The sequence below is a fragment of the Oreochromis aureus genome, linkage group 20 (assembly GCF_013358895.1).
Source record: "Oreochromis aureus strain Israel breed Guangdong linkage group 20, ZZ_aureus, whole genome shotgun sequence".
Classification (NCBI taxonomy): domain Eukaryota; kingdom Metazoa; phylum Chordata; class Actinopteri; order Cichliformes; family Cichlidae; genus Oreochromis; species Oreochromis aureus.
Window position 1 is genome coordinate 37,929,203 of NC_052961.1, and position 27,075 is coordinate 37,956,277.

The 27,075-nt window shown below is 42.4% G+C and overlaps 1 protein-coding gene across 1 annotated transcript in view; it reads right to left on the bottom strand.

Moving 5' to 3' along the window:
• Positions 1-27,075, bottom strand: part of LOC116327224 (voltage-gated potassium channel subunit beta-2-like) — a 104,807-nt gene that overhangs the window by 30,379 nt on the left and 47,353 nt on the right. Inside the window, exons 7-10 of the mRNA XM_031748749.2 lie at positions 13,851-13,971; positions 8,132-8,226; positions 1,907-2,027; positions 1,592-1,680 (exon numbers count right to left, since the gene is read on the bottom strand). Coding sequence (XP_031604609.1) covers positions 1,592-1,680; positions 1,907-2,027; positions 8,132-8,226; positions 13,851-13,971 — 426 coding nt within the window. The remainder of the gene's footprint in view (positions 1-1,591; positions 1,681-1,906; positions 2,028-8,131; positions 8,227-13,850; positions 13,972-27,075) is intronic.

Below are 27,075 nucleotides of genomic sequence, written 5' to 3' on the forward strand. Positions count from 1 at the left end.
GGAGACCAGAGACAATTACATAAAGGTTAATTATGGATTTCCACAGCATTCTGTGGTAGGACGATTTCTGTTTACATTGTGGTTCCCTTAGGCAGTATTATTGGAAGGCATTGCATACATTTTCATTACTGTGCAGCTCATATGCAGTTCTATTTGTCAATGAAGACATATAGTATTCACCAATAAAACTGAGTGTTTTAAAGATGTAAAGACCTGGAGATCTGGATTACCTTTGATTTCTAGCTTCTAATGTCTAATAAAACTGAGGTTATTGTACTTGGTCCTTAAACCTTAGAAACAATGTTGTTGTAAAGATTCTTATTCTAATTACCCTTTTCCTCAATCTCCCTGACCTAACCAGACTTACCTTGTTTCCTGTTTTACTTTCTCATCACTGATTGGCTCAGTAGTTTGTCTCTTAATTGAACTCACCTGGCACACATTATATAAGGACTGCACTGAGTATCAGCTCACTATTTTCACTCCCACATGGGGTGGCAGCTGAAGTGAGTTTGATTTGTTCTTCTGAGTTTAAACCTTTATTCTGAAGTTAGCGACTTACAGTTCCACCTTGTTTTATCTTTCAGTTTAGCAGTCCAATGAAGTGTGCCTTCCTTTAAGTTAAGTTATCACTGATTACAATCAAATAAACCCAGGTAGACCACAACTAATTGATGGTTGTTTCTTTGCATTCTGACCGGATAAGGCCATGGTAATAACAACTTTAACCTTCCTTTGAACCTCATAATTAACACTGTGGTAAAACAGATATTTTTAAGATTAGGCTTTAAACTTTCCTTTTTGATAAAGCATATAGTTAGGGCTGGATCACATAAACTCTCCCTTATGCTGCAATAGGCTTAGGCTTCCCATGATGCACTGAATATTCTTCACTCACTTTTTTCATTCACTATGTGTTCATACACCACCATAATCATTAGTTATTATTAATCTTTTTCTCTCTTCCACACATCACCCCCAACTGCTCATGGCAGATGGCTGCTCCTCCCTGAACCTCTTTTCCACTTAGGGTCCATCTAGCTGTATTGCAATCCTGAGAGCCTGCACTCACCACACATCACAGAGCTATGTGATGTGTGTTGTAAGGGCTGGGAAGAAACAAGTATTATACGACAAAAACCCATGAAGGCACAGAAAAACTTGAAATCTATAGACAATGGCGCTGACACTATCTTCACAACCATTTTTGAGATCAACCAATAAGTTTAAAGGTAAGCAAAGGAGAAATTGTGTTTATGGATACAACAGTAATCGAATGATAAATGGTGACAATAGTGTTTTCATTATAGAACCTGTCTAGTCTTAGTCCTCTTAACAGACGCTAATCATACAGGTCTCTGCTCTATGAACTTTAACCACTTTCATTACACACAAACTCTCTCAAACACAATGATGGATGGTTTGGGGATAATTTGTTTACCAACAGTAGTGAATACACCAGGGGCACTGCCACAGAGGATACTTAGAAATTATGTAAAGCATTCCAAACACTGAACGGAACGTGTTTGGTATTATTTTATTTTATTGAGAACACTTATAATTCTGTGTACTAACTGATAGATATTTATACCTGTATTGCTCTGATATTCTCCATCAGTTGGTCAGTTCTGGAAGCTCCCAACAGGACAGAATTTACCCCTTCATTTCTAAGGCACCAGGCTGTGGGAGTTTGAAGCACAGAGAGAAAATGTTAATGTCAATGATATGAAATCAAGTTAAATAGAATGTTTTCTAGAGAACTGTGCACTGTATTTTCACAGGACAGATGTGTTTTGTATGATGTTCTTTTACTTCTACGGGCATTTGCAGATAATATAACACACAACAATATTTGATGTAGGGAAGCCAGTGTATTATTATAGATATAGTAATGTTATTCATTTACCAATAGCCAGTTGGGGAAGAGTGCAGTCTAGTTTTTCAGCAACTGCCTGCAACTCCTTTAGCTTCACCTGCTGGCGGTGCCCCTCCTCGTTTAGGATCTTGTCTTTTAGCCATTGATAACCCTGTTGCAGATAGCAAACAGATTTTCTCACAGTCTGTTTAACTAACTAGTTTACTGAAATTACAATGAGAAAGAATAAGCTAAAAAGAAAAAACTTGGCACTGCCATTCTCTTAGAGACTTCACCCAAGAAATCCTCTTGGGATGAGATGAATCACTCTGATTCATTGGCATAGAGTTTCTTCAGTTTTGCTAATTTCTCTTGCTGATTCATTAGACACTGCCTTGACACTTACAAGCCTTACCTCTCCAAAGGTTCCTTTCTGGTGGAATACAGAAGCACAATGAGGATTTGCTATTGTCACATAACGCTTTCTCAAATAACACTCCCATTCTCATTCAACTCAAGACAGATAAGCAGTTCTTTGTGGAGGTCAGTGCGTCGGATAGTGTTTATATGCAGGTAAGATTTGTGATAGTGCTGAATGTGTGAAAATGCATCCTTGTTGCTTTTTTCCTCACCACCCTTACCCTGCAGGACAGAATTTTGAAGTGGGAGGTCATGGGTTCCTGGCAGTTAAGAGACTGCTAGAGGAAGGGCAACATTTGCTTGAAGGCTCGGAGTTGCCATTTGTGGTCTGGTATGACATAACAACCTAGCCTAACCTTCAGTCCGCCAATGCCAGACAAACCAGGTGGGCTCTTTCCTTTGCCAGATTTAATTTTACTTTTACTTACTACCGTGGGTCTAGGAACATAAAGCCAGATGCCCTTTCCTGGCAATTCAGTTTCTGAGGCATCTGAGGAACCCAAACACATCTGTTGTTAGACCAGTCTCCTGGAAAATCTAGACCAGGAGGTGGTCCATCTGGACAGACTCATTTCCCTCCTCTGTTTGCTCCCAGGTAATCCAATAGACACACAAGTTTAACTTCGTCCAGGTAAAAATTGCACCATTATCTTTTCTTGGAGGATGTTGAGGAGTATGTTGTGGCTTGTTTAGTCTGTGACCAGAGCAAATCAGCTCACTCTCTACTTGCTGGCCTCCTGTGTCCATTGATAGTCCCAGGACAGCCGTGGTCCTACATCACCATTGATTTCATTACTGGCATTTCTCTATCAGTGGGTAATAACTCTATACTAACTATTATAGACAGTTCTCCAAGGCTATGCACTCTGTCACCTTCCACAACTCCCTTAAGCTTCAGAAATGGCTCAGCTCCTCAGGAACCATGTTTTTTTGGCTCTACTATCAGACATTGTCTCAGAGTGTGGACCTCAATTCACCTCTCGAGTTTGGGATGTCACAAAACGGCTGTGTGCAGGAAGAATAGGGCCCAAATGCAGACTTCACAGAGGTGAAAATGTAAACTCAAAAAGCAGCTTTATTGCTGGCAGTGAAAACTTTACAAAAACTACACTAGGAAAATATAAATTAAACACACGGAGAGACATATAGGGTAACACACAGCCATGAATGAGGGAGACTATGACACGAGACTGAGGGATACGCTGACATAAATACGCAGAGGAATACAGGGCAAAGAGGAAACAGCTGGAAAGCACAGCTGGCACAGGACTGTGACATGGGAGCCAAGGTTAGAATGTCTTCTGGGTTTCACAGACATAAAAATGGGAAAGAGGGCTGACCAGGAGCTGGAGGCTGCTCTTCGTTGCATGGTCCAATCTCAGTCAACCTGAAGCTTGCATTTGGCTTGCGCTGAGTGCCCCCACAACTCCTTGACCTCCTCTGCTGCCAGTTTGTCCCCATTTGAAGTCTCATTGGGGTATTAACCATGTCTGTTCCCCATTCAGGAGAATGAGCTGTCGGTCTCCTCAGTTCAATACCACCTTCATCGCCGGTGTCAGATATGGTGAATGGCCAAGGTGCCTCTCCTCAGGAGGCCGGACCAGTACAAGAGATGGGCAGATCGTCACTGGACCCTGACCCCTAATTGTGCTCCAGGTCAGAAAGTTTAGCTGTCTTAGAAAAATACTCAATTACAAACCAAATTGGAAAACCTATAATGGCCCTCTTGTAATAGAAATTAAAAAACAAAACATAAATAAATTCAAGGAAGACTAGAATGCTTATGGGGATTTCTTACCAGCCTCTACTGAAGAATCTGTGCCAAACTGTGAAACATAATAAACTCTAATTACAACCTTACCTCTATGCGTGTGTCCAGGATACACCTCCCAGCTTAACCCTCCTACACAACTGAATTTTATGATTCACTTTTATTTTATTTTTAACTTATTGTATTGATTATCTTTTACCTCCTAGGACCTGGCGTCCACATATGTGGACATCACATTTTGGGTTGTCTAAACCACAGTACTAAATTTTGCTCTACAAGGGCCTGATATCCAATTATGAGGGCATTATACTGCCACTGTTCTATCTAAATTTAAAACAAATGTACAGATATGTGGATATCCGGCCCTTGTCAAAATCAGGCAAAAAGACAATTCTTTGTTTTTATATTCATCAGGTCCCAATCAACCCAAATAGCAAAGGGAAATTATAAATGGAAGCCATCAAAGAGTTTGGGTCTTAGGAGGTTAATGTTGTGTATTGTGGTCAATGTTTCAGGATTTTAGTTGGTGCACTTGGGGCTATATACTTTTAATGTACAGCACTTCTCAATAATGTCTTGTGGTAGCAGATTTCTTTTCTCATGTATTAATCACATATTTTAATCATATCATATTAGTAACAATAATTTCTCACTTAGTTGTATGCATGCGCACTACAGATGGGCCTTGTGCTCTACACACACAGTGAGGCCATTGTAATGGGAGACGTTGAACAGATAGTGAGACTCCTTCTGCTTATCAGGGATGTAAATCCTTAGGTGACGGCCAAGCAGAAAACAAGGTAAAATTCTCTCTGTGAGGGAGGAGGTTTTGAGGATGGGGCTGATGGTATAGCCCCCCCTTTGAGATGGGCCAACATATAAGAGTTGTGGAATGTTCTTTGTTTGAAAAGGTATAAAATACTTCAGGGCAGTGTCCTTCCTCAGAAAACTGGTGGTTGATCTGAACGTTTTCTCCAGTGTTTTTCTTTTTCTTTTAATAAACCTCACTTCAAAAGACACGCTCACCTGGTAGTTGCAGTTTTATTTAAGATTTTCCATAGCAGTCTCAATAATGTTTTTAAGGTAAATTCAATTTTATTTATATATTGCACCAAATCAACACAACAGTTTTCTTATGGCACTTTATATTAAGGTAAGTACTGTATAATAAGACAAACAAAACGGGAAAACCCCAACAATCATATAACCCCCTATGAGCAACTGGCGACAGTGGGAAGGAAAAACTTCCTTTTGACAGGAAGAAATCTCCAAAAACTACGACTCAAGATAGCTCAGTGTTACTGGAGGCCACAGTAATTCTAGCAAGCATCTAGCTAGATACTATATTTCTATTATTTTTAGGGCTGAGTACAATAACACTAGTAACACCCATTACATTACATCACAGTAACACTAATAACACTAAATTTAGAAGCTGAAAATTAGCAGTTATCCAAGTCTTTTAGCAGTCATCCAAGGTAATCCTGTGGTATAACTAATTTGTGTGTGTTATCTGGCTTAATGGATAGATAAAGTTGCGTGTCACCTGCATATCAGTGAAAACCTACGCTATGCCTCTGATGATACTACTTAAGGGAAGCATGTATAATGTAAGGAGTTTTTTTTTTTCCCTCAGGGTCATCTTTACACAGCCTGCACCTGGGGTCTTGCCTGGTGTGATAGACCCCAGCCGCTATGGATCTTGTACTCAGAGCTTGTTCCTATGCTGCCATGATTAATGCCTCTGTGCTGTCTTTCAGTCCAGCTTTGTCCAGCCACTGATAGGATTTCTGGATATCAGCCACCTCCTCTATCTGTCGGTGGTATATACCATGCAGGGGGCTGTGCTTCTATGATGGTTCCTCCTCTTTCTTGGGTTTAAACACACGCACATACACACAAACATATATATATACAATATATATGTATATGTAAATGTATATGTGTGTATATGTACAAATATATACACATACAGGGAGTGCAGAATTATTAGGCAAGTTGTATTTTTGAGGAATAATTTTATTATTGAACAACAACCATGTTCTCAATGAACCCAAAAAACTCATTAATATCAAAGCTGAATGTTTTTGGAAGTAGTTTTTAGTTTGTTTTTAGTTTTAGCTATTTTAGGGGGATATCTGTGTGTGCAGGTGACTATTACTGCATAATTATTAGGCAACTTAACAAAAAACAAATATATACCCATTTCAATTATTTATTTTTACCAGTGAAACCAATATAACATCTCCACATTCACAAATATACATTTCTGACATTCAAAAACAAAACAAAACAAATCAGCAACCAATATAGCCACCTTTCTTTGCAAGGACACTCAAAAGCCTGCCATCCATGGATTCTGTCAGTGTTTTGATCTGTTCACCATCAACATTGCGTGCAGCAGCAACCACAGCCTCCCAGACACTGTTCAGAGAGGTGTATTGTTTTCCCTCCTTGTAAATCTCACATTTGATGATGGACCACAGGTTCTCAATGGGGTTCAGATCAGGTGAACAAGGAGGCCATGTCATTAGTTTTTCTTCTTTTATACCCTTTCTTGCCAGCCACGCTGTGGAGTACTTGGATGCGTGTGATGGAGCATTGTCCTGCATGAAAATCATGTTTTTCTTGAAGGATGCAGACTTCTTCCTGTACCACTGCTTGCAGAAGGTGTCTTCCAGAAACTGGCAGTAGGACTGGGAGTTGAGCTTGACTCCATCCTCAACCCGAAAAGGCCCCACAAGCTCATCTTTGATGATACCAGCCCAAACCAGTACTCCACCTCCACCTTGCTGGCGTCTGAGTCGGACTGGAGCTCTCTGCTCTTTACCAATCCAGCCACGGGCCCATCCATCTGGCCCATCAAGACTCACTCTCATTTCATCAGTCCATAAAACCTTAGAAAAATCAGTCTTGAGAAATTTCTTGGCCCAGTCTTGACGTTTCAGCTTGTGTGTCTTGTTCAGTGGTGGTCGTCTTTCAGCCTTTCTTACCTTGGCCATGTCTCTGAGTATTGCACACCTTGTGCTTTTGGGCACTCCAGTGATGTTGCAGCTCTGAAATATGGCCAAACTGGTGGCAAGTGGCATCTTGGCAGCTGCACGCTTGACTTTTCTCAGTTCATGGGCAGTTATTTTGCGCCTTGGTTTTCCACACGCTTCTTGCGACCCTGTTGACTATTTTGAATGAAACGCTTGATTGTTCGATGATCACGCTTCAGAAGCTTTGCAATTTTAAGACTGCTGCATCCCTCTGCAAGATATCTCACTATTTTTGACTTTTCTGAGCCTGTCAAGTCCTTCTTTTGACCCATTTTGCCAAAGGAAAGGAAGTTGCCTAATAATTATGCACACCTGATATAGGGTGTTGATGTCATTAGACCACACCCCTTCTCATTACAGAGATGCACATCACCTAATATGCTTAACTGGTAGTAGGCTTTCGAGCCTATACAGCTTGGAGTAAGACAACATGCATGAAGAGGATGATGTGGACAAAATACTCATTTGCCTAATAATTCTGCACTCTCTGTATATATTTAATATACATATGTATGTTTATATATATATATATATATATATATATATAAAAAAAAACAAAGGAACTTGATATAACACCATACACATATACATATGTATAGGACTAAATGCACACATGAGGTAAACAGGGGAAGTGGAGACACATGAGGACACAGCCGACTAGAATGAAACAATGACAACACAGGGGAGAGTAAAACTAAATACAATGAGCAAATAAAAAGAAGAACTTTCAACATAAAACATGACGGGAAGCATGACGGGACACAGACGTGACCTGAACTTGACAACATAAACCACGCAGGCATAACATAACAGGTAAGACACACATGACAACAAGGGGAACTTCAACACAAGGGAAGATGACACAAGGAGTCTAAATGAACAAAGAACTATAACTAGGCAACCTTGGAGCTAAAAAAAGACTAAATGAGCCAAAACAATGAATATCAAAATACAATGAAACACAAAAACACTGGGTCAAACAACCCAGGACCATGACAGTCCCTTTGTTTAATACCAGGTGGATATCAAATATTGGGATATTACCTTAAGTGAAGCACGTGAATAAGGAGGGATTCCACTGTTATATTTCCCTGAGATGATCCCAGAGGCCAGTGGAGACCATGTCATAGCTCCAATGCCTGCATGTCCAAAAGGATTACATACAGAATATTTTTAAAATTATTCCTTTAATTTCTAGATTATGAATCAGTGTTCAGAGGGTCACTTAACGTATGGTTACATTGTAACCTTGGTTCTCTGAGTAAGAAACTATCTCTCCACTCCATTACATATTCCATATGTATGGGGTATGACCCCCCCCCCCGCTTGGTCGTGGCGTGTGGATATTTCTTTAAGACACTCCGGCTAGCCCGGCCACACCCCACAGCTTATGTATAAAACAGCTGTGCAAATTTGACAAGATGTATTCTGTAATCTGTAGTGGAATACACGTGTCTCCGAGCGGCACTGAAGGTGGAGCCTCTCACTCAGAGAACCTCAGAGAACCAAGGTTACAATGTAACCGTACATTCTCTAACATAGCGAGACTATCTTCCCACTCTGTTATATATTCCATAAGTACAGGGTAACTCTGTAAGTCACCCCACGAAAAGAGTGCAACCAAACCCCAGAGTTAATGTACTAACGCGTAAAGGTGGTGGCTGAGGACCAAGTCATCAATGTACAAATGGCTGAGAGGGTGGCACCCCTCCACAAGGCCCAAGAAGTGGCCACCCTGCAGGTCGAGTGGGCCCGAACACCTGAGGAGCCCCCGTTAGGAGCCCCTAACGAGGCATAAGCCTGCAGGATTGCCTCTACCACCCAGTGGGACAACCGGGACTTGGACCACTAGTCCGTTGTCCGAAGCGACCGGGTACGTGCAACATGCAGAGCCAGAACTTGGATAGGTTCTAGGTCCATAGATTCAGCTTGCAACAAACGTTACCACTAGTGAAAGCGACAATACTCCGACACCAGACGTCCGTGACTCAGCTCCATAAATGCGCTTACTGATGACGTCCGATGCGCCGCAGGTGTGCCAGAATGCCCTCAAGACCCCGCCCCGCCAACCTTATTGTATATAGCCCTTTCCCTTGTAAATATCCTCCCAGCGTCGTACATAAATCTGCATCACTACTATCCTGTACCCGTGTGTTTCTGCCACTAAATCCATCCGTGCCAATTCACCTAACAGAATACTCCGACCATTCTTATGGATTCGGCAGAACGTGCATGTCCCGCTTCCGGTGAATTACTCCAGAAACACGAGGAGTCTTTGCCAGACTTGTCTCGGCAGTTTAAGGAATCCAAGCAATGGGCGGGTCGGGTTAATGAGACCCTGACAGCCATTCAAGAGACTCTAGCTCGGTTAGTTCCTCCAGCCGTTCCCTCTGTGTCGTTCCCCCCACCCTTACCGTCCGTTCCGCAGAGTTCGGGTTCTGTTCGTGACCCTGCTCCCCCGGCTCTGGTGCCTTTCACGGGAGAGTTGGGCCGCTGTGGGGGTTTTTTGATTCAGGTTTCCCTGATTTTTCAGCGGTTTCCCCAAGCGTTTTCTGATGATGCTTCTAAGATTTCCCATATTATCGGTGCCCTTCGTGATCATGCTTTGAACTGGGCAGAATCTTATCTTGCTTTACATCCCCTGGAGACTGTCACGTATGTGCAGTTCGTTCGGGATTTTAAGGCTGGTTTTCATCACCCCCTGCGCTCCGACGAGGCCGCGCAGCAGCTGCACGGGCTCCGACAAGGGAGCCGGTCGGTGGCAGAGTTCTCTATTGATTTCCGGGTTAAAGCCGCTGAGACGGGGTGGGGTGAGGACGTGCTACGCGGGGCTTTTATCTTCGGGTTGAGCGATCACCTGAAAGATGAGCTCGCCACTCGTGACGAACCGGATAGTTTTGAGGCTCTCGTTAATCTGGCCATTCGCATTGACAATCGCCTTCGCGAACGTGAGAGAGAGAGGGGAAGCCGGTCTCGTACTGGGAGTGGAGAACTCGTGGCTGTGGGCGCTGTCTCCTGTCCCTCTCCTCCCGGTCCGGCCCATGCATGGTCTCCTCCAGCAGACACTGCTGAGGAGCCTATGCAGTTGGGTCGTACGAGGCTTACTCCGGAGGAGCGTCGGAGGAGGTTTGAGGGCCGATTGTGTTTGTATTGTGGCCAGTCGGGCCATTTCGTGTCCACCTGCCCGTTGCGGTCAAAAGGTGGTGCCCACCAGTAACATTTTCCGTAAATAAAATATCCATTTTCACTGTTATGCCGATGACACCCAGCTTTATCTGTCCACTAAACCTGATTCTGCTCTTCCCCCATCTTCCCTCACCCTCTGCTTAGCTGAACTAAATTCATGGTTCTCTTCTAATTTTCTTAAACTCAATAGTAATAAATCCGAGCTCCTCTTAGTAGGCACTAAATCAACATTATCCAGAACCAACAGTTTCTCTATTACTATCAATAACTCGACGGTCTCCGTTTCTTCCTCTGTGAAAAGTTTGGGTGTCATCCTCGACAGTACTCTATCTTTCAATTCACACATTAATAATGTCACTCGGTCTCCATATTTTTAATTGCGCAACATTAATCATCTCCGTCCTTTTCTCACCTCACATGCCACTGCCATTCTTGTCCATAGCCTTGTTACTTCCCGGATTGATTATTGTAATTCACTTCTTTTTGGTCTTACTCAAAAATCCATCCACAAGCTTCAACGCATCCTGAATTCTGCTGCCCGTATCATCACCAGGACCCCTTCTATCCACCACATCACTCCTGTTCTGCAGCAGCTTCATTGGCTCCCGGTCAAGCATCGTATCAATTTCAAAATACTCTTGTACGCATTTAAAGCTATTCATCATCTCTCTCCTCCATATCTCTCTGATCTGGTTAACATCACCGCCCCATCTCGTTGTCTCAGATCTTCTTCTTCCCTTTCACTCTCCGTCCCCTCCCCCCGTCTTGTCACCATGGGGAGCAGGGCTTTCAGCTGCTCTGCTCCTCGACTCTGGAATTCCCTACCTCCTGATTTAAGAAATATCTCTACCTTCTCTCTCTTTAAGTCCCAACTCAAAACACACTTGTTCAAAATAGCTTATCCCACATAACCTCTCCATTCGGCTATTTTAAATTTGTTTATGTTTTATGATTGTGTAAACTCTTTGCTTTTATGTTGCTTTTCACTCTACTGTGTACAGCGACCTTGAGTGTTTTGAAAGGCGCTTTCAAATAAAATGTATTATTATTATTATTAACAGTGGGAGTACTGGTGGGTGGCACTTCCTCTCTTTCCCGAGTTCCCCGCATGCAGCTTCCTGCTGTTGTGAACAACGCGTCTGGTACTTTTTCCATTAATGCTCTTTTGGATTCTGGCGCTGAACAGAACCTTATTGACAGCGGCCTCACACGGCGTCTCGGTATTAAGACGCGGCCCCTGCAGGTACCCGTCTCTGTTATGGCTCTCAACGGACAGTTACTGCCCTCTGTCACTCATGAGACTGAACCTGTTTCATTGGTTCTTTCTGGTAATCATCCCGAGTTTCTTCGGTTTTTTGCTTTTTCCTCCCCTGAGTCTCCCATTGTTTTAGGTTACCCGTGGTTTGAGCATCATAATCCTCATGTTAATTGGTCCACTCGTCGTATTGAGAGTTGGAGTAGCCACTGCTTGTCTCACTGTTTACAGTCTGCTTTTCCGCCCTCGCCTGTCTGCTCGTCGAAGCTGGCACCGGAGGAGTTGGATCTTTCGTCCGTACCTGAACAGTATCATGATCTGGAGGCAGTTTTCAGTAAACGCTGTGCGCTTTCGCTTCGCCCCCATCGTCCTTATGATTGTAGCATTGAACTGTTGCCTGGACCTCTCTGGTCCGGAGAAGGCGGCCATGGAAAGGTATATCACGTGATATACCTTTCCGCTGGTCGAATGACCAGCGGATAAACTCTCAGGTTGGTAATAAATGTATTATATGTTTAAGAACAAGCATCATGTTAACAAATGATAGCCGTACAGTAACTTTTATGCTTATAATTTAGCGTAGTTTGCCCTGGGTTCAGCTTTGACAAACAAATATGATCGACTGTTTCTAGTAGAATTCCACAGTTGTCATCTTGTACCCTCTAAGAGCCCCCTAAAGTAGGGAAACACGCAAATGAATGTCCAAAACATTGTATTTTAGGTTTATTAATGTGTTACACATCATCATAACACTTTAGCTAACTTAATAACTTTAGCTAAAGTGAATAGTTTAATTCATTAGTGCAGCATTACTGGATCACCTGTTTGAAGTGATATAATATGGTATAAATCTATCACTGAAACACCAAAGTTTGTAAAAAAAAAACAAACAAACAAAAAAGAACAAAAATTCTCATTCTCTAAACGTTTGGCCACAGCTGTAGATTACGCTATCAGTGCTTGTTGACTCTTGTCAATAATTACATTTCTAAATTAAGATAAAACAATTCATGCAGGATGCAGGGGTTTCTTTGGCCAATAAAACTTGTTCTGGGCCCAAGCATAACACACAGAAATCATGTCTATCCTCTAATGGAATGGAAATGCCACACTCCAAACAATTTTGGGAAATATGGGCTGCCATACTTCTGGCCAAGCAAGGGGGCGGGGCCAAACGGCACCTGGAAACATGTCCCACAAACGGACACCACTGCCACTATCACAACACTATCACAACACACACACACGCAGTCACAACCCACACACACAGTCGCATAGTACCACATGTAGGCAGTGTTGGGGAGTTGGGGAGTAACGGAAAACATATACCGGCATTACGTATTTAAAATACAAAATATGAGTAACTGTATTCTGTTACAGTTACCGTTTTAAAGGTGGTATTCAGAATACAGTTACTTTGTTGAAATATATGGATTACATGGTGGTCTTTTCCTGTTTCATATGTTAGGCTATGCGCTCTCTATTTTTGGTAATTCCACAATGGTGGAATCCCAAACAAAACACGCATTAAGAGGCTCTAATGCCTGTGTCCCAATCTCATGGCCCATGTCATTCCTACTTGCAGCCCACATGAAGAAATATTTTTTTAAATTATTAATCAAAAAATTATTTAATATGAAGGCAATATGAGCAGAGTGTTACAGGCATTGCCCTATACCCGTTATGTGCAAAAATAGGGAGAGTTGAAAAGTACAAGTTGTCACCGAGCAGAAACGGGAGATGGAAGCGTGTAAATATAGTATATGGAATACATTACTCTCATTGAGTAACGGAATACGCTACAAAACACATTTTGAGGCATGTATTCTGTAATCTGTAGTGGAATACATTTTAAAAGTAACCTTCCCAACACTGCACGTAGGTACGTTCCCCCACACACATTCAAAACAAGTGGAGATCAAAGGATCACCGGTATCACGTTTGCACAGCTGTTTTACACATAAGCTGTGGGGTGTGGCCGGGCTAGCTGGAGTATCTTAAAGAAATATCCACATGCCACGACAAAGTGGGGGTCATATCCTGTACATATGGAATGTGTAATGGAGTGGAGAGAAAGTTTTGATGTAATAGAGAACATTTGGATAAACAAGGATCAGATATTAGCATTGCTGATTCAATATCTTAGAAAATGCATTAACATATCCATGCTAATTAACTTTAGAACACCAAGGTCAGGTGATTTTTGTCCATGTGCAAGTGATATTGATTTGATTACAAACTCCATTAAGTGTTCTACAGTTAGGAATGAATAGTCATAATTTTTGGGACATGATGCTGTACAGAAAGTGGTGGCTTGCTTACCTATCTTGTGGAAGAGTTCGGGAAGGTGCACTTCAACCTTTTCTCTTTGGAACATGTGGTACTCTGCCTGTTCACAAATTGGAGGGATCATGTTGAACTGTCGTGCCACAGAGTATGCCTCCTACAAATAATAGAGGGAAAAGCACCAAACATTTTCATTGGTCAATGATTTTCACCAAGAAACTGACTCTGTCTCAGTAAGCACTCAGTAATCCAAAGACAAATGAATGTCACACAGATAAAGAGATGGTAAAAGCAAATTCTTAGCTATTCTATTTAAGTACAATTTTCCATTATTTGTAGTTGAGTAATTGTCTGGCAACTTTTTAAAAAATTGTTGTACATTTTTACACATATCTTTATTTTCTATTCCTTACATCTTCAAAACAGCAGTTTTACTTTAGGTTTTAAGCATTTAATTTTTTTTTTAATTTCACTTCACCGTGGACCATCAAACATAAAACCAGTTTGAGCCTAAATGGAGGAAAAAGTAACACACAATGTTATCGGTGTATCTATCACGGTGCCTTTTTTAAATTTCTTTTTGCATATGAAGAGATAAAAACAGCAAAACATAATTGATATATAATTTATAGCATTATAAACTGAAAAAATGTGGAACAACATTTTTGGTGCAGTCCATCAGTTAAGTGGCTGTAGTGTTTATCATCATAGTTAGGCTGCATCAAGTACAGGAGAGGTTGAGAATAAAGGACCCATGCACACAGTGTTACACGTGTAGGTTTTTTTAAATTTGCAGTTTGTTCCTGCAGCAGCTTTCCAACCGTCCTTTTCCAGCTTCACACTATGGCCCCTGTCGGGAGTGCTGGAATGTTATGCTGCTATTATTTGCTGCTATTAGTATAATCATCATTACCATTTCATTATTAATAGTGATGTTGCATTCAGATGCATTCAGATGTTCAAATATATTGGTATCATATCAGTCTTTATTACAGGAGCAGTTATAACCACTTTAAGCTGTTGAGTTGAATTTATAATCTTAAATGTTTGTATGCAGACTGCATGGTGAAAGAAAAGGCCCCACGTAAAGTAACTCCAAAATGAGACAGGAAGTTATAGGCTTTTGAAGTTGCAGGCTTGCAGAAGTGAAACTGAAAGCAGAGTCTGAGTGCAAGTACTGTGAGTAGGTGATGAAACTGTATTAAGCTTTTAGTAGAGGCTCTTGATTAAACATTTACTCAACATATTACATATATAGTTCCAGTTAGGGTATTACATGTAAGGATGAGCCTCTGTTCTGGTGACAGGTCAGAAGTGCAACGGGTGAGATGAGAGAGCATTTAAGGGCGAGACACCCATACACACACATACAGACACATATAGTGAGAGAGGTCATGACACGTACGCAGTACACAGCACGCACGCGCCCCCGCACGTGCACGCCCACACATATTAGATAGACTCATTTATATAGGTAAGAGTTTAATTATGTTTTGCTTGCGACTGCAAAGTTGTGCATGAGTGACAGTTTGTGCAGAACGTGGACCTGATGTTCCAGAAGATAAGCCTGGGCAGGATGGCAACAGGAAGCACCTGGGGTCGGGCCGAAGAAGATGTTCTTTTAAAACTATGTCAAAGTTAACTGAACGTTTGTGGTTTTGCATTGACGTATGCTGTATTGTGTCTGAGAGGGGGGGGGGGGGGAGCAGTATCACTCCCAACCCTATAAAACCTTTGTCTGACTATTGTAAGATAGTTCAATACTGATTGGGCTGTTGAACTCACACATGTGTTCATTAAAACGCCGTCTAATTGCACCCGGCTGGATCTGTGGTTATTTTTGGATTTCCCCTCAATATCTGAACCTTAACACCCCCCAGTAGCACCTTAGACACTAAACCTCCCTCTGTCCAACTTCGTTGGTTTGGCCGTGAGCCCCATCTGCCTCAGGGACTCCAGGGCCACAGCAACCCACTGCACATGCTCTGCCAAGATGTCACTGTGGATGATGACGATGATGACGATGATGTCATCCAAGTAGGTGCCAGCAAATACAGTGTGTGGATACAGCACCCGGTCCATGAGGCATTGGAAGGTGGCTGGGATGCTAATCAAGCCAAATGGAAGTGTGACGAATTGGTAAATGGACTGATTCTTATATAGCGCTTTTCTACTCTCCTGAAGTACTCAAAGCGCTCTATATGCCAGGGATCGAAAAACCAACCTTCCAATCAGCAGCTAACCTGCTCTACCTCCTGAGCTAGACTCTGCATCGTGGAAAAACAAGCAGTGCCTAACTGGTCCAGGAGTTCTTTGATCCAGGGCATGGGATAAACATCACATTGTGACACTTCATTCACCTTGCGATAGTCAACCATATAGTTCCATTTTTCTTCACTACAAGAACTATGGGGTTACATAGTGGGGAAACACTGTTTCCCATTGTGGAAACATGTAATGTAGGCACGACCTTGTTTCTCTTCCCTTTTTGTCATGTTGAGGTCAAAACTTTTTTTTTCTTTTGTTTTTTTTTGCTGTCCTGTTTGATTCTTAAGCGATCAGAATTACTGTCTGAAGACCAAGTGGATCATCACAGCCTTTCCGTTGGCTGTTCCATTGGTCCATTTGATTGACCTTTGTTATTTTATTTTATTTTCCATCCATTCGCTTCCGCTTATCCTTTTTCAGGGTTGCGGGGGGCGCTGGAGCCTATCCCAGCTGTCATAGGACGAGAGGCGGGGTACACCCTGGACAGGTCGCCAGTCTGTCGCAGGGCCAACATACAGGGACAGACAACCATTCACACTCACATTCACACCTAGTGACAATTTCGATTATCCAATTAACCTATCCCCACAAGCTGCATGTCTTATTTTATTTTATTTTATTTTATTTTAAGTTATTACAGATGGGACAGACATGACTGGGGGAAAGAAAGAAAGAAAGAAAGAAAGAAAGAAAGAAAGAAAGAAAGAAAGAAAGAAAGAAAGACCTTTAACAAGCGCATTTATTCATATCACAATTCAATAATACAAACAAACGCTCACAAAGTCAAAGGAAACATCACAATAAAAACACCCAAACCCACACACACTTAAGTCCACGTGTAGGTAGCAAAACAAATACACTAAATAATAATAGTACTCTAAAAATGCAAAACAAGTGCACCATCCTTCCTCAATGAACATAAAACATTTTGAATACACCACAAATCTGTAAACATCTGTAGATTACAAGTTACACTATAAAAAGCATGCTCCACTTTCAACCTCGATGCAACTAACCCCTGATGCAGCACTAACTAAGTGCTGCATCAGTCCAACCCTGTCCAAGCATTTTATTCTTCCTTGTTTTCCAAATTGCTAACTTAGCCATACCAAGAAGGAAACTGATTAAGACATGAGCCTTCTTTTTAGAAGCTCTGTACTTAAGACTAAAATCAAAAACAGTCATAGAAAAATGCTCACCCAGGGCTCCCACCCATTCCTGCAATAATCTAAACAGGCTTTTTAACCTTGCACAGGACAAAAACAAGTGTTCCAGCGACTCATGTTGTTCACAAAACAGACATCCACCCCTAGTAGTCGGGTCAAAGTGAGCTCTGTGTCTGTTCGTATCTATCAATCCATGTATAATCCTCCACTGGAGGTCACCCACCCGTTTCTCAACGGGCAGCTTATACAGGACCCTCCATCTGCCGTTTGGGGCAAGGTCTGAACCAAAAACCTGAGTCCACCTCGACTCCCTGACCCCTGCTAGTGAGCACAAGTTCAGCACCTTAACACAACTTTGATACAGGTGCTTCTTCCCACATGAACTGAAAACACCCAACACCGGTGTTCTCAAAGAGAAAAGCAGTCCATCCTCCTCATGCCAGCCATCAAAAGCTGGCGCAGCTGAAAGTACTGGAAACACGTACTCATATCCATTACGCCACTGGTCAGCCAGATTGCAGCGTCCAGCAAATACTTTCAGTGACACAGGTAAGGACTCCCAGACCTCATCAAGGATCCTCTGTAAGATCCTGGCGGACTTGATGTTAGTAAGGTCGCACAGCCTTTCTATCGATAGTCTTGCAAGGTGACCCAGTTTCACAATCCCAGCTTGAATGAACTTGGTCCTTATTGTAGGTGATGACAGCAAACAATCCCGTACAAAAAAGTCATTGTGAAACAATGGTTCCTCAAAAAGCCACAGGCCAGGTCTAGGGTCAGGGTCACGGAAAATCTTCAGCAGTTTCCAAGCATCCAACACTGAACGATAAAAAGGCGTTAAACCCGTCATCTCAAGCTCTGCTGTTTTAAGCAAAAACAGATGCTTATCCAGTCCAGGATATCCAGCTTTCCGGAGAAGCAGCAGAGCCAAGGGCAGCCAACAGTAACTACGTCCATAAAGCAGCTTCTGAGCGGTTTGTAACCTGAAGGCAGTGGTCTTGGCCATGATATCCACAAGTCCTTGACCTCCCTCTGACACGGGAATAAAGAGTACAGATGCCTTAAGCCAATGCTGCCGGGACCAGAAAAAAATCCACAATGAGACGCTGAACGTCTTTAACCAGCCCAGCAGGTGGAACCAACACCACAAGCTTGTGCCACAGGGACGAGGCAACCAGATTATTGGCAATCAGAGCCCTACCCCTATATGACAGCTGGGGTAGCAGCCATGTTCATTTAGACAACTTGGACTCAACTTTTTCCCGTATGCCCTCCCAGTTCTTCCTCTGAAATTGTTCATTACCTAGAAAAAGTCCCAGTGTCTTAATACCATTCCTTCCCCAGCACAAATTCCCTGGCAGGGTTGGACTGTGCTCCACGCACCATTTACCCACCAATAAGGCCTCGCTTTTTTCCCAGTTAACCTTGGCCGAAGAAGCCTTTTCATACATAGTTAAGCTCCCACTCAGTTCATTCACATCATGTTGATCACTAATAAAGACATTAACATCATCAGCATAAGCAGAAACAACTACTGAAGAACTGTGACCCATACCCGGTAGGATAAAACCTTTTAATTTTCCTCTCAATCTAAATAAAAGAGGTTCAATTGGTAAACTATATAGCTGACCTGAAATGGGACAACCCTGCCTAATACCTCTATGAACTGATACAGGGTTACTCAACCCACCTGCCACCTTCACTACACAACTAGCATTGGCATAAAGTAATTTCACCCAAGAAAGAAAAACATTTCCCACACCGAATGCTTGCAAGGTCGAAAAAAGAAAAGTATGATCCACACGATCAAACGCCTTCTCCTGATCAATAGAGATAACCCCCACATTTAGGTCATATAACTCACAGACAGCAAAAACATCTCTCATAAGAAATAAGTTGTCTAACATAGATCTGTCTGGAACACAGTATGACTGATCCACCGGAATCAGAAGGTCAATAAAACGTTTCAGCATGTTGGATAACACCTTTGAAAGAATTTTATAGTCCGTACATAAAAGAGTCACTGGTCTCCAGTTTTTTAACAAGGCAAGGTCCCCCTTTTTAGGCAGCAGAGAGAGTACGCCCTGCTGACAAGATGCTGGAAGTGTACCCCTAACAAAGGAATCATTAAACACATCCAGAAGATCATTCCCCAATACATTCCAGAAATGTTTTAAAAAATCTGCAGGTAAACCATCTATTCCTGGAGATCTCCCTGATGCCATCTGTGTAACCGCCGTTGTAAGCTCCTCCAACGTCAACTTTGCGTTTAAAGTTTCCTGATCCTCTGAAGTGAGGTGAGGAAGCCCTTGAAGGAGTTCTGCTACCACTGCTTCATCACAGGTAGCTTTAGAAAAGAGATTAGCATAAAACTCCCTTGCAAGTCTTCTCATCTCAGCTGGTTCTGTTGTAACTTGGTCGTTTTGCAGACGAAGGCAGACCATCTGTCTCCTCCGTGCGACTGACTTCTCCAAATTAAAAAAGAATGTCGTTGGTGCGTCCATATCTCTAAGCTTTGTAAACCGAGCACGAATCAGAGCCCCTTTAACCCTCTCCTGAAGAAGAGTACGTAACTCCATCCTTTTATGATACAACAAATCTTGCTGATTATGCTGACTAACAGAAACACTCTCCAAGTCCGTTATTTCCTGTTCCAGTTGCCGAATCACCCTCCTAATGTTGTCAGTAGATTTAGAAGTATATTGCTGGCAGAAATTCCTAATTTGGGCTTTCCCCACCTCCCACCACCCAATCAGAGATGGAAACTCATGTTTCTCTGATCTCCAGAAAGCCCAAAACAATTTAAAATTTTCACAAAAAGTAAAGTCATGTAACAGTTTAGTGTTAAAATGCCAAAAAGATTTCTGTGTCCCTGTAAAAGTAAGAACCAGTTCCATTAAAATCATGTGGTGATCTGTAAACCCAACAGGAACAATGTGGCAATTCACAACACAAGTGCTATAAGACCCAGACAAATAAAACCTGTCCAACCTAGCTGCATGGCATCTACTCTCTGCTATTCTGACCCAGGTATACTGTCTACTCATTGGATTATTTCTTCTCCACACATCAAACAGGTCCATCTTGGTCAAAACATGAGACAGGAAGTTAGAAGACTCGAAATGCGTTTCCTCGCCAGTTCTGTCCAGCGTACAATCAACACAGCAATTCCAGTCTCCACCCAAAATAATACATTCACTAGAATCTATAACACTTAACTTGCCTTCCAACATTTTAAATTGACGTGTCCGTTCTGGACCATAATTTGATGCATACACATTAATAAAATGAATGACAACACCCTGAATTTTTGCCTTTACGTGTAAAATCCTGTCATTAATACATTCACTACTTGCCAAAATTTGAATGTCTAGAGTGTGCGAAAATAAGATCCCGACCCCTGCACAGCAATTAGTTCCATGACTCAATATGCATTGCCCCGTCCAGCCTAACCCCCATTCTATTTCAATAACATTATCACTATGGGTTTCTTGTAAAAAGATTACATCTAGCTTCTTCTGTGTAATAATTTCAGTAATCAAAGCTCTCTTCCGTGCATCCCTCCCCCCATTCATATTCAAAGAGGCCACCCTTAGATTTGCCATATTGAGAGAAGGAAGAAAACCAGTGAAGAAGAAAAAGTATATAAGAAACACCAAGTGATGTCTGACCATCCTGCGATTAATAGAGAGATCTTATTTTTTCCTCAAATTAGTTTTAGCCGCTCTCTTCCCCCGTCTTAAATTAGTAACATGTTTCCTTAAACGATATCGCTTCTTCTCATCCAGGAGATCCACACCAACAACTTTCTGTATCGTCTTCACAGACTGAATGAACTTGTCAACGTCAGGAAAATAGTCCGTTACCAACCTGTTCAGCTTCTTCCACAGTCTCGCAATCATTTTGTAAGTTTTCCTGACTCACTTGGGACCCCATTATAGCCACTGAAACCAGTCCAGCCTTTGCAGCCAAACTGCAACTAGGCTGAGGCAAACCCTCCAACTCAGAGCTGCAAGTGCCAGCTGACACGCCGTGAGCGTCACCACTGACGGCTGTCGCACATCCAACCCCGGCCCTAGACTCCACTTTCTGCACAACAGGTTCATCAACAGACTCACTTGCACCTACCGCCAAAACACTACCATTCACGTCATTTTCCATCTCACCTGAAACGTTAACAGAAGCTCTCGATTCTACCGGCGCAGGGACAGCGGTGCTAGGCAGCACTACCTGCCTGTTTCCGCCTCCACGTCCAGCAGCCACCACGGCGGCTGCTGTTGTAGCCGCTTCAGCCTCCTGCTGCCTGTGTGGGCAAGCAATCTTTTTGTGCCCCACATCTCCACACTCAAAGCATTTCATCACACCCAAACTTGCATACACCATATAATATCCTTCCTCATGTTTAACACACAAAGAGACATCCAGTGACTGAGTTGGGGAGTCCAGATACATAAACACCTGTCTACGCAGAGACTGAACATGCGCAAGCTTAGAGTCCTTACACCCCCAACTCACAGTCTTGAATCCACTGGCCATTCTTCCGAAGCATTTAAGCTCCTGTGCCAGGGCTTCATTAGATATAAAAGGCAGAACTCCGGACAGTGTAATCCATGTGGACGGCACCGCCAAGGGGGAAACCTGAAAAAACTCATCGTTTATTGAAATCCCACTTTCAATAATAGAATAGAATAGAATTCAACTTTATTGTCATTGCACATGTCACAGGTACAGGGCAACGAAATGCAGTTTGCATCCATCCAGAAGTGCTTTAGCCATGATATAGATATATTACAATATATATTAGCAATAATATAGATATGTAAGTATATTACAGAAATGGGTATGTTATAATGTACACGGTATGAAGTATGTTATGAATATTCTATAACTATAATTATGTACAGGCTGTAGTGAGTACAAGCTATGTACAGGCTATGAACAGGATATAAATATGAAAAACTATACAGAATATGAAATAAAAAACTATACAAAAATATGAGATATACAGTTATACAGAAATGTGAACTATGCAAGTTATGAACAGTTGTAGGATTAAAAATTACCATATGTACAGAATGATTATTTACACAGAACTATACAGTAGTGCAGTTAAGATAAGTGAGATATGTGGATAATTTCTACAGAGGCTTTATAAAGTGCTAGTGGTTGTGAGTGGTGGTTCAGTCCATGTTATTATTGTGTGTATGAGGGTACAGTTGTCCATTGTGTGTGTGTGTAGGTGGTTGTGGGTGTGTGTATGTTCAGTCCATGAGTTTAATGTGGGTCAGATGTCAGGAGTCAGAGTTCAGGAATCTGACAGCTGTGGGAAAGAAGCTGTTCCGGTACCTGGTGGTCTTAGTCCGGAGGTTCCTGTAGCGCCTCCCAGAGGGCAGGAGGGTGAAGAGTCCATGTGATGGGTGACTGGGGTCTTTGATGATTTTCCCAGCCCTTTTCAGACACCGCTTCCTGTAGATGTCCTTTATGGCAGGAAGTGGTGCTCCGGCGATGCGTTAGGCAGTTTTCACAACCCTCTGCAACGCCTTCCGGTCCGAGGCAGAGCAGTTCCCGTATCAGACTGTTATACAGTTGGTCAGGATGCTCTCGATGGTGCAGCGATAGAAGTTCACCAGGATGTCTGAGGACAGGTGGTTCTTCCTCAGAGTCCTCAAGAAGAAGAGGCGCTGGTGAGCCTTCTTGACCAGCTTGGAACAGTTGGTCGTCCAGTTGAGATCCTCGGAGATGTGGACTCCCAGGAACTTGAAGCTGCTCACACGCTCCACAGCCGTCCCCTTAATGTGGATGGGTGGATGTGGGTCAGCATTCCTCCTGTAGTCCACGATGAGCTCCTTAGTCTTCTCGGTGTTAAGCAGCAGGATGTTTGTGTCGCACCACTCAGCCAGACGATCCACCTCCTCCCTGTAGGCGGTCTCATCGTTGTCACTGATGAGGCCAATCACCGTGGTGTCATCTGCAAACTTAATGATGGTGTTGGAACCAATAAGTGAAAAGACTAAATCAGGTTGCTTAACAAAAACAACAACTCCTTTATTCATACGGGAGGCGTACGCAATGTTACCATGCCCCACACCAACTGCCAACAGCACCTGCTCCACTGACGTGCTGGGCTGTGGCACCACTCTCACTCCATGTCTCAAAGACTGCGGAGTTGACATGAAGGCCCCCAAGAAACCGTCACTTCTAACCCAAATCCACAGACGCAAAACAATAATTAACAGAGAAAACAGTCCCACTATATAATAATAAAAACGTGACCCAAAGAGAAAAACAAAAAACAAACAAACAACGGCTCTCAGTCTCTCTATCCTACTCACGCCATGCTCCACCACCAAACTCCCAGCATGCAATGCAGAAAGAAAGAAAGAAAGAAAGAAAGAAAGAAAGGGAAAGAAATACAGAGGGGAAGAGACAGTGAGAGAAGACATTTTAAAAAAAGTTTAAAAAATCACCTGATCACCTGTTGAGAGAAAAGAAAAAATGAAAAAAGCAAAAAAAAGCAAAAACAGACCAGCACAATAAACACAACACCATTGCAAGAACATAGATAATTGTAAGTAACAGTAAATACTAAATATTGAATGTTATTGTGCAGCATGCAAGACCACACAAGCACACAATGTGCTTTGAGGTAGCAGGCAAGAAAGATATAGTTTGTGTCTGTGAGGACCCGTGTGTACACCTGTGTCCACACCTGTGTTGATGACCGCGCTTGTATTCAAAAGGTTTCTCCATGTAACGATCTGCTAGAGGGCTGTGGGAAGCCATAGCCATATCCCCCGGGGCATGAAGCAGGCATGGAGGAGATCCACGCCCCAAACATCCAGAGGTCCCCAGAGAGTAAAAGCCCAAGAATGACCATCAGAGGGGCAACCGTGCCACCCTCAGGGAAAGAGCTGAGGAGACCCTCCGATGTGGGGTCAGCCAGCAGTCACAGTGCAGACGCCACAGGGGGCTGCAGTGACATGCCTGCGGGCTCTGCCGGCAGCGAGCCGTGCCAAAGTGGACCGAGCCCCAGGCCCAGAGGCCCGAGGTCTAAGGGCCCCCCACCCCCCCGGAAGGAGTCAAATGTGACAGATTTACAACTTAAAACACTCATAAATATTGTGCTTTACATCTGACTGCCTCAAGGCCTTATGAGATCCTCTACACCAGGGGTGTCCAAACTTTTTTCACTGAGGGCCACATACATAAAAATATAGGAGGGGCTGGGCCACTTACTAGAAATGAGGTATATAACCTTAACTTTAGTGTATTAAAGTTAGAAAAATCACTTAAAAGTGGTCAAATATGTTATATTGTTGAATATAATTAAAGACAAAAATGCCTTCATCACACCTTTCCATAAATGGATCTTTATTGATTTATTCAGAAAAATCTTTGGTAGCTCATTCTCAGAACAGCAGCCTCAGATTTCTTCTTAGACAGAAGATTTACAGCACAGAGGAAAAACAATAAAGGGGAAAATAGGACGGGTACATTTCAAGTTTGTTATTTAACTTACTGGGCTTAGCAACACACCTATTAACGTTCGTTTGAAACCATTATCGACATTAGCTGGACTTAATAACAGGAGTGCATATAATTTTAGTAAATTATTCTGGTGAGTATCAGCTGCGCTGGGTATGTAAATCGGGCCATCCAGCTGCTTTGCTGATCGTACGCCACTCGTGCCAAAAATCCGGACAAATGTCACTTGGTCAAGGAAGGAAATCTGCATCAGATGAGATCAGCTGACTTTGCGTGTGCGTGGACTGTGCACAGCGGTGTGTACTCTGTGTGTTAACAAGAAAACCACATATAAGAAAGTGGTGCGCAAAAGCAGGGTAGTGACAGAATTGATGCGCATTATTGATATTTGAAGCATGTGTACCTGCACATTAACACACGGGTACTGTGGAATATATTTTTTACTCACCTAAAGTGCTCGTGCTGTCGTCCACTGCCCGCAAAAAAATTAGCAGCTGTGCGGTTCAATGTTGGCTGACAAGTCTTCAGTGCGTGGCACAACTGTATTTCTGGACATGCTGACGTTGTTGAAGTCCTGCACTTTTTCCGGGCACATTATTTCGGTGACTTTAACAAGGCCGTGTTTTATGAGGTCTCCATCTGAAAAAGGCTTGCCATGTCTTGCGATGACTTGGGCGACCTCATAGCTGGCTATTGTAGCCTTTTCCTGGACCTTTTGAGCACGAAAAAAATACTGTTGTTGACCCCTGCAGGATAGCTACCCTTTGCTTTAATTTCTGCTCTCGCTCAGCACCAGTCTAGGATGCATAGGTCTGATGTTTGGTTTCATTATGACGTCGTACATTATACTCTTTCATAACTGCCACAGTTTCAGTGCAGATCAAACAGACACACTTCCCCTTGAATTCTTTGAAGAAATATTCCTTCTCCCACCGTGTCTGAAATTTTCTGCACTCACTTTCTACCTTTCGCTTCTTTGGTTCTGCCATGTTTAGTAACTTGGGGGTAAATTTCTTCTGTGATTGTCCTTTTTGGTGGAGCAACTGCCTTGATCATCAGTAGCTCCCCCTGGTGTTAAAACTAAGAAGTGCAATACACTCAAGCAAAAGTTGAAGTGCGGGCCATATTCTATTCTATTTATAAAATTACTTGGGGGCCAATTAAAAATGGACAGCGGGCCGCAGTTGGCCCGCGGGCCGGAGTTTGGACACCCCTGCTCTACACTATGCACTTGAGCATATAAAAGTGATAATCACCTCTTTCATTGGAATTTGAGTGTTTTAACGCTTTCATGCATAGTGGTCACTACAGTGGACAGCTATTCATGAGAGTGTTTTAACGCTTTCATGCATAGCGGTCACTACAGTGGACAGCTATTCAAAGGCTGATTTCTTGTATTTGTATTGGTGTTGATGGTATGCTTACACATAAATCACTACATTGGACACTGTTGTGTCACTCCATACCCTGCAACCCACTGGTCGTTTAATATTACTATAGATGTATGCAGTGCTGGGGAGTAACCGACTACATGTACCGGAATGTACTGGAATACAATTTCAAATAAAATTAATTTGTTTTCAAAATATAAAATTCAGTTTCAATTTAATGAAGATCATTTTCAAACCAGTACATTGGATTTCAAATTAGACTAATTCAAATTCAGTTTTAGATACTTTTATTCAAGTTGAGCAATTCAGATTCAATCTGAGCAATTCAAATTCAAATTTAACTTACAGTGGTCCCTCGCTATAACACGGTTCACCTTTCGTGGCCTCGCTGTTTCGCCAATTTTTTTGTGCAATTTTGCATGCTTCTTCGATCGCTAGCAGTGTGACTCTGAAGTGCTGTACTGTGTGTTTGTAAGTTTTCTCCCCAACAAACACAACACTGTTGATGAGATGTTTTGCAACGTCAGAGGCACCTGCACGTGCCTTTGGTTTCATTCTATAATACTGGACTTATTTTTCTACACAGGTTTGAACTTCGAGAATGTTTAAACAAGAGAGAAAAGTGTGTAAATGTTCATGCCTGTCTGAGAAAAGTGTATAAAGTGTGTAGTGAGGTATTTAACAGCCTTAAAACATCTATAATTATTGTAAAAAATAAAGTTCCAAAGTCACCTCAACAGTCGGTGCAGCGCAGAGACTACATGCTGCTAAAGGTCATAAACATGCAATTATTAAACCTTGGCAAAACTGTCCCAAGATATAGGGGATATATCAGGCATGTGCTAACTATAGCCTTTACACTATGCATTTTCCCCTTGTATTTTATTTGCAGCAGAAATATGGGATATTTGTGTACATCCTTAACCTCCACCTATTTTGCTTCCAACAATG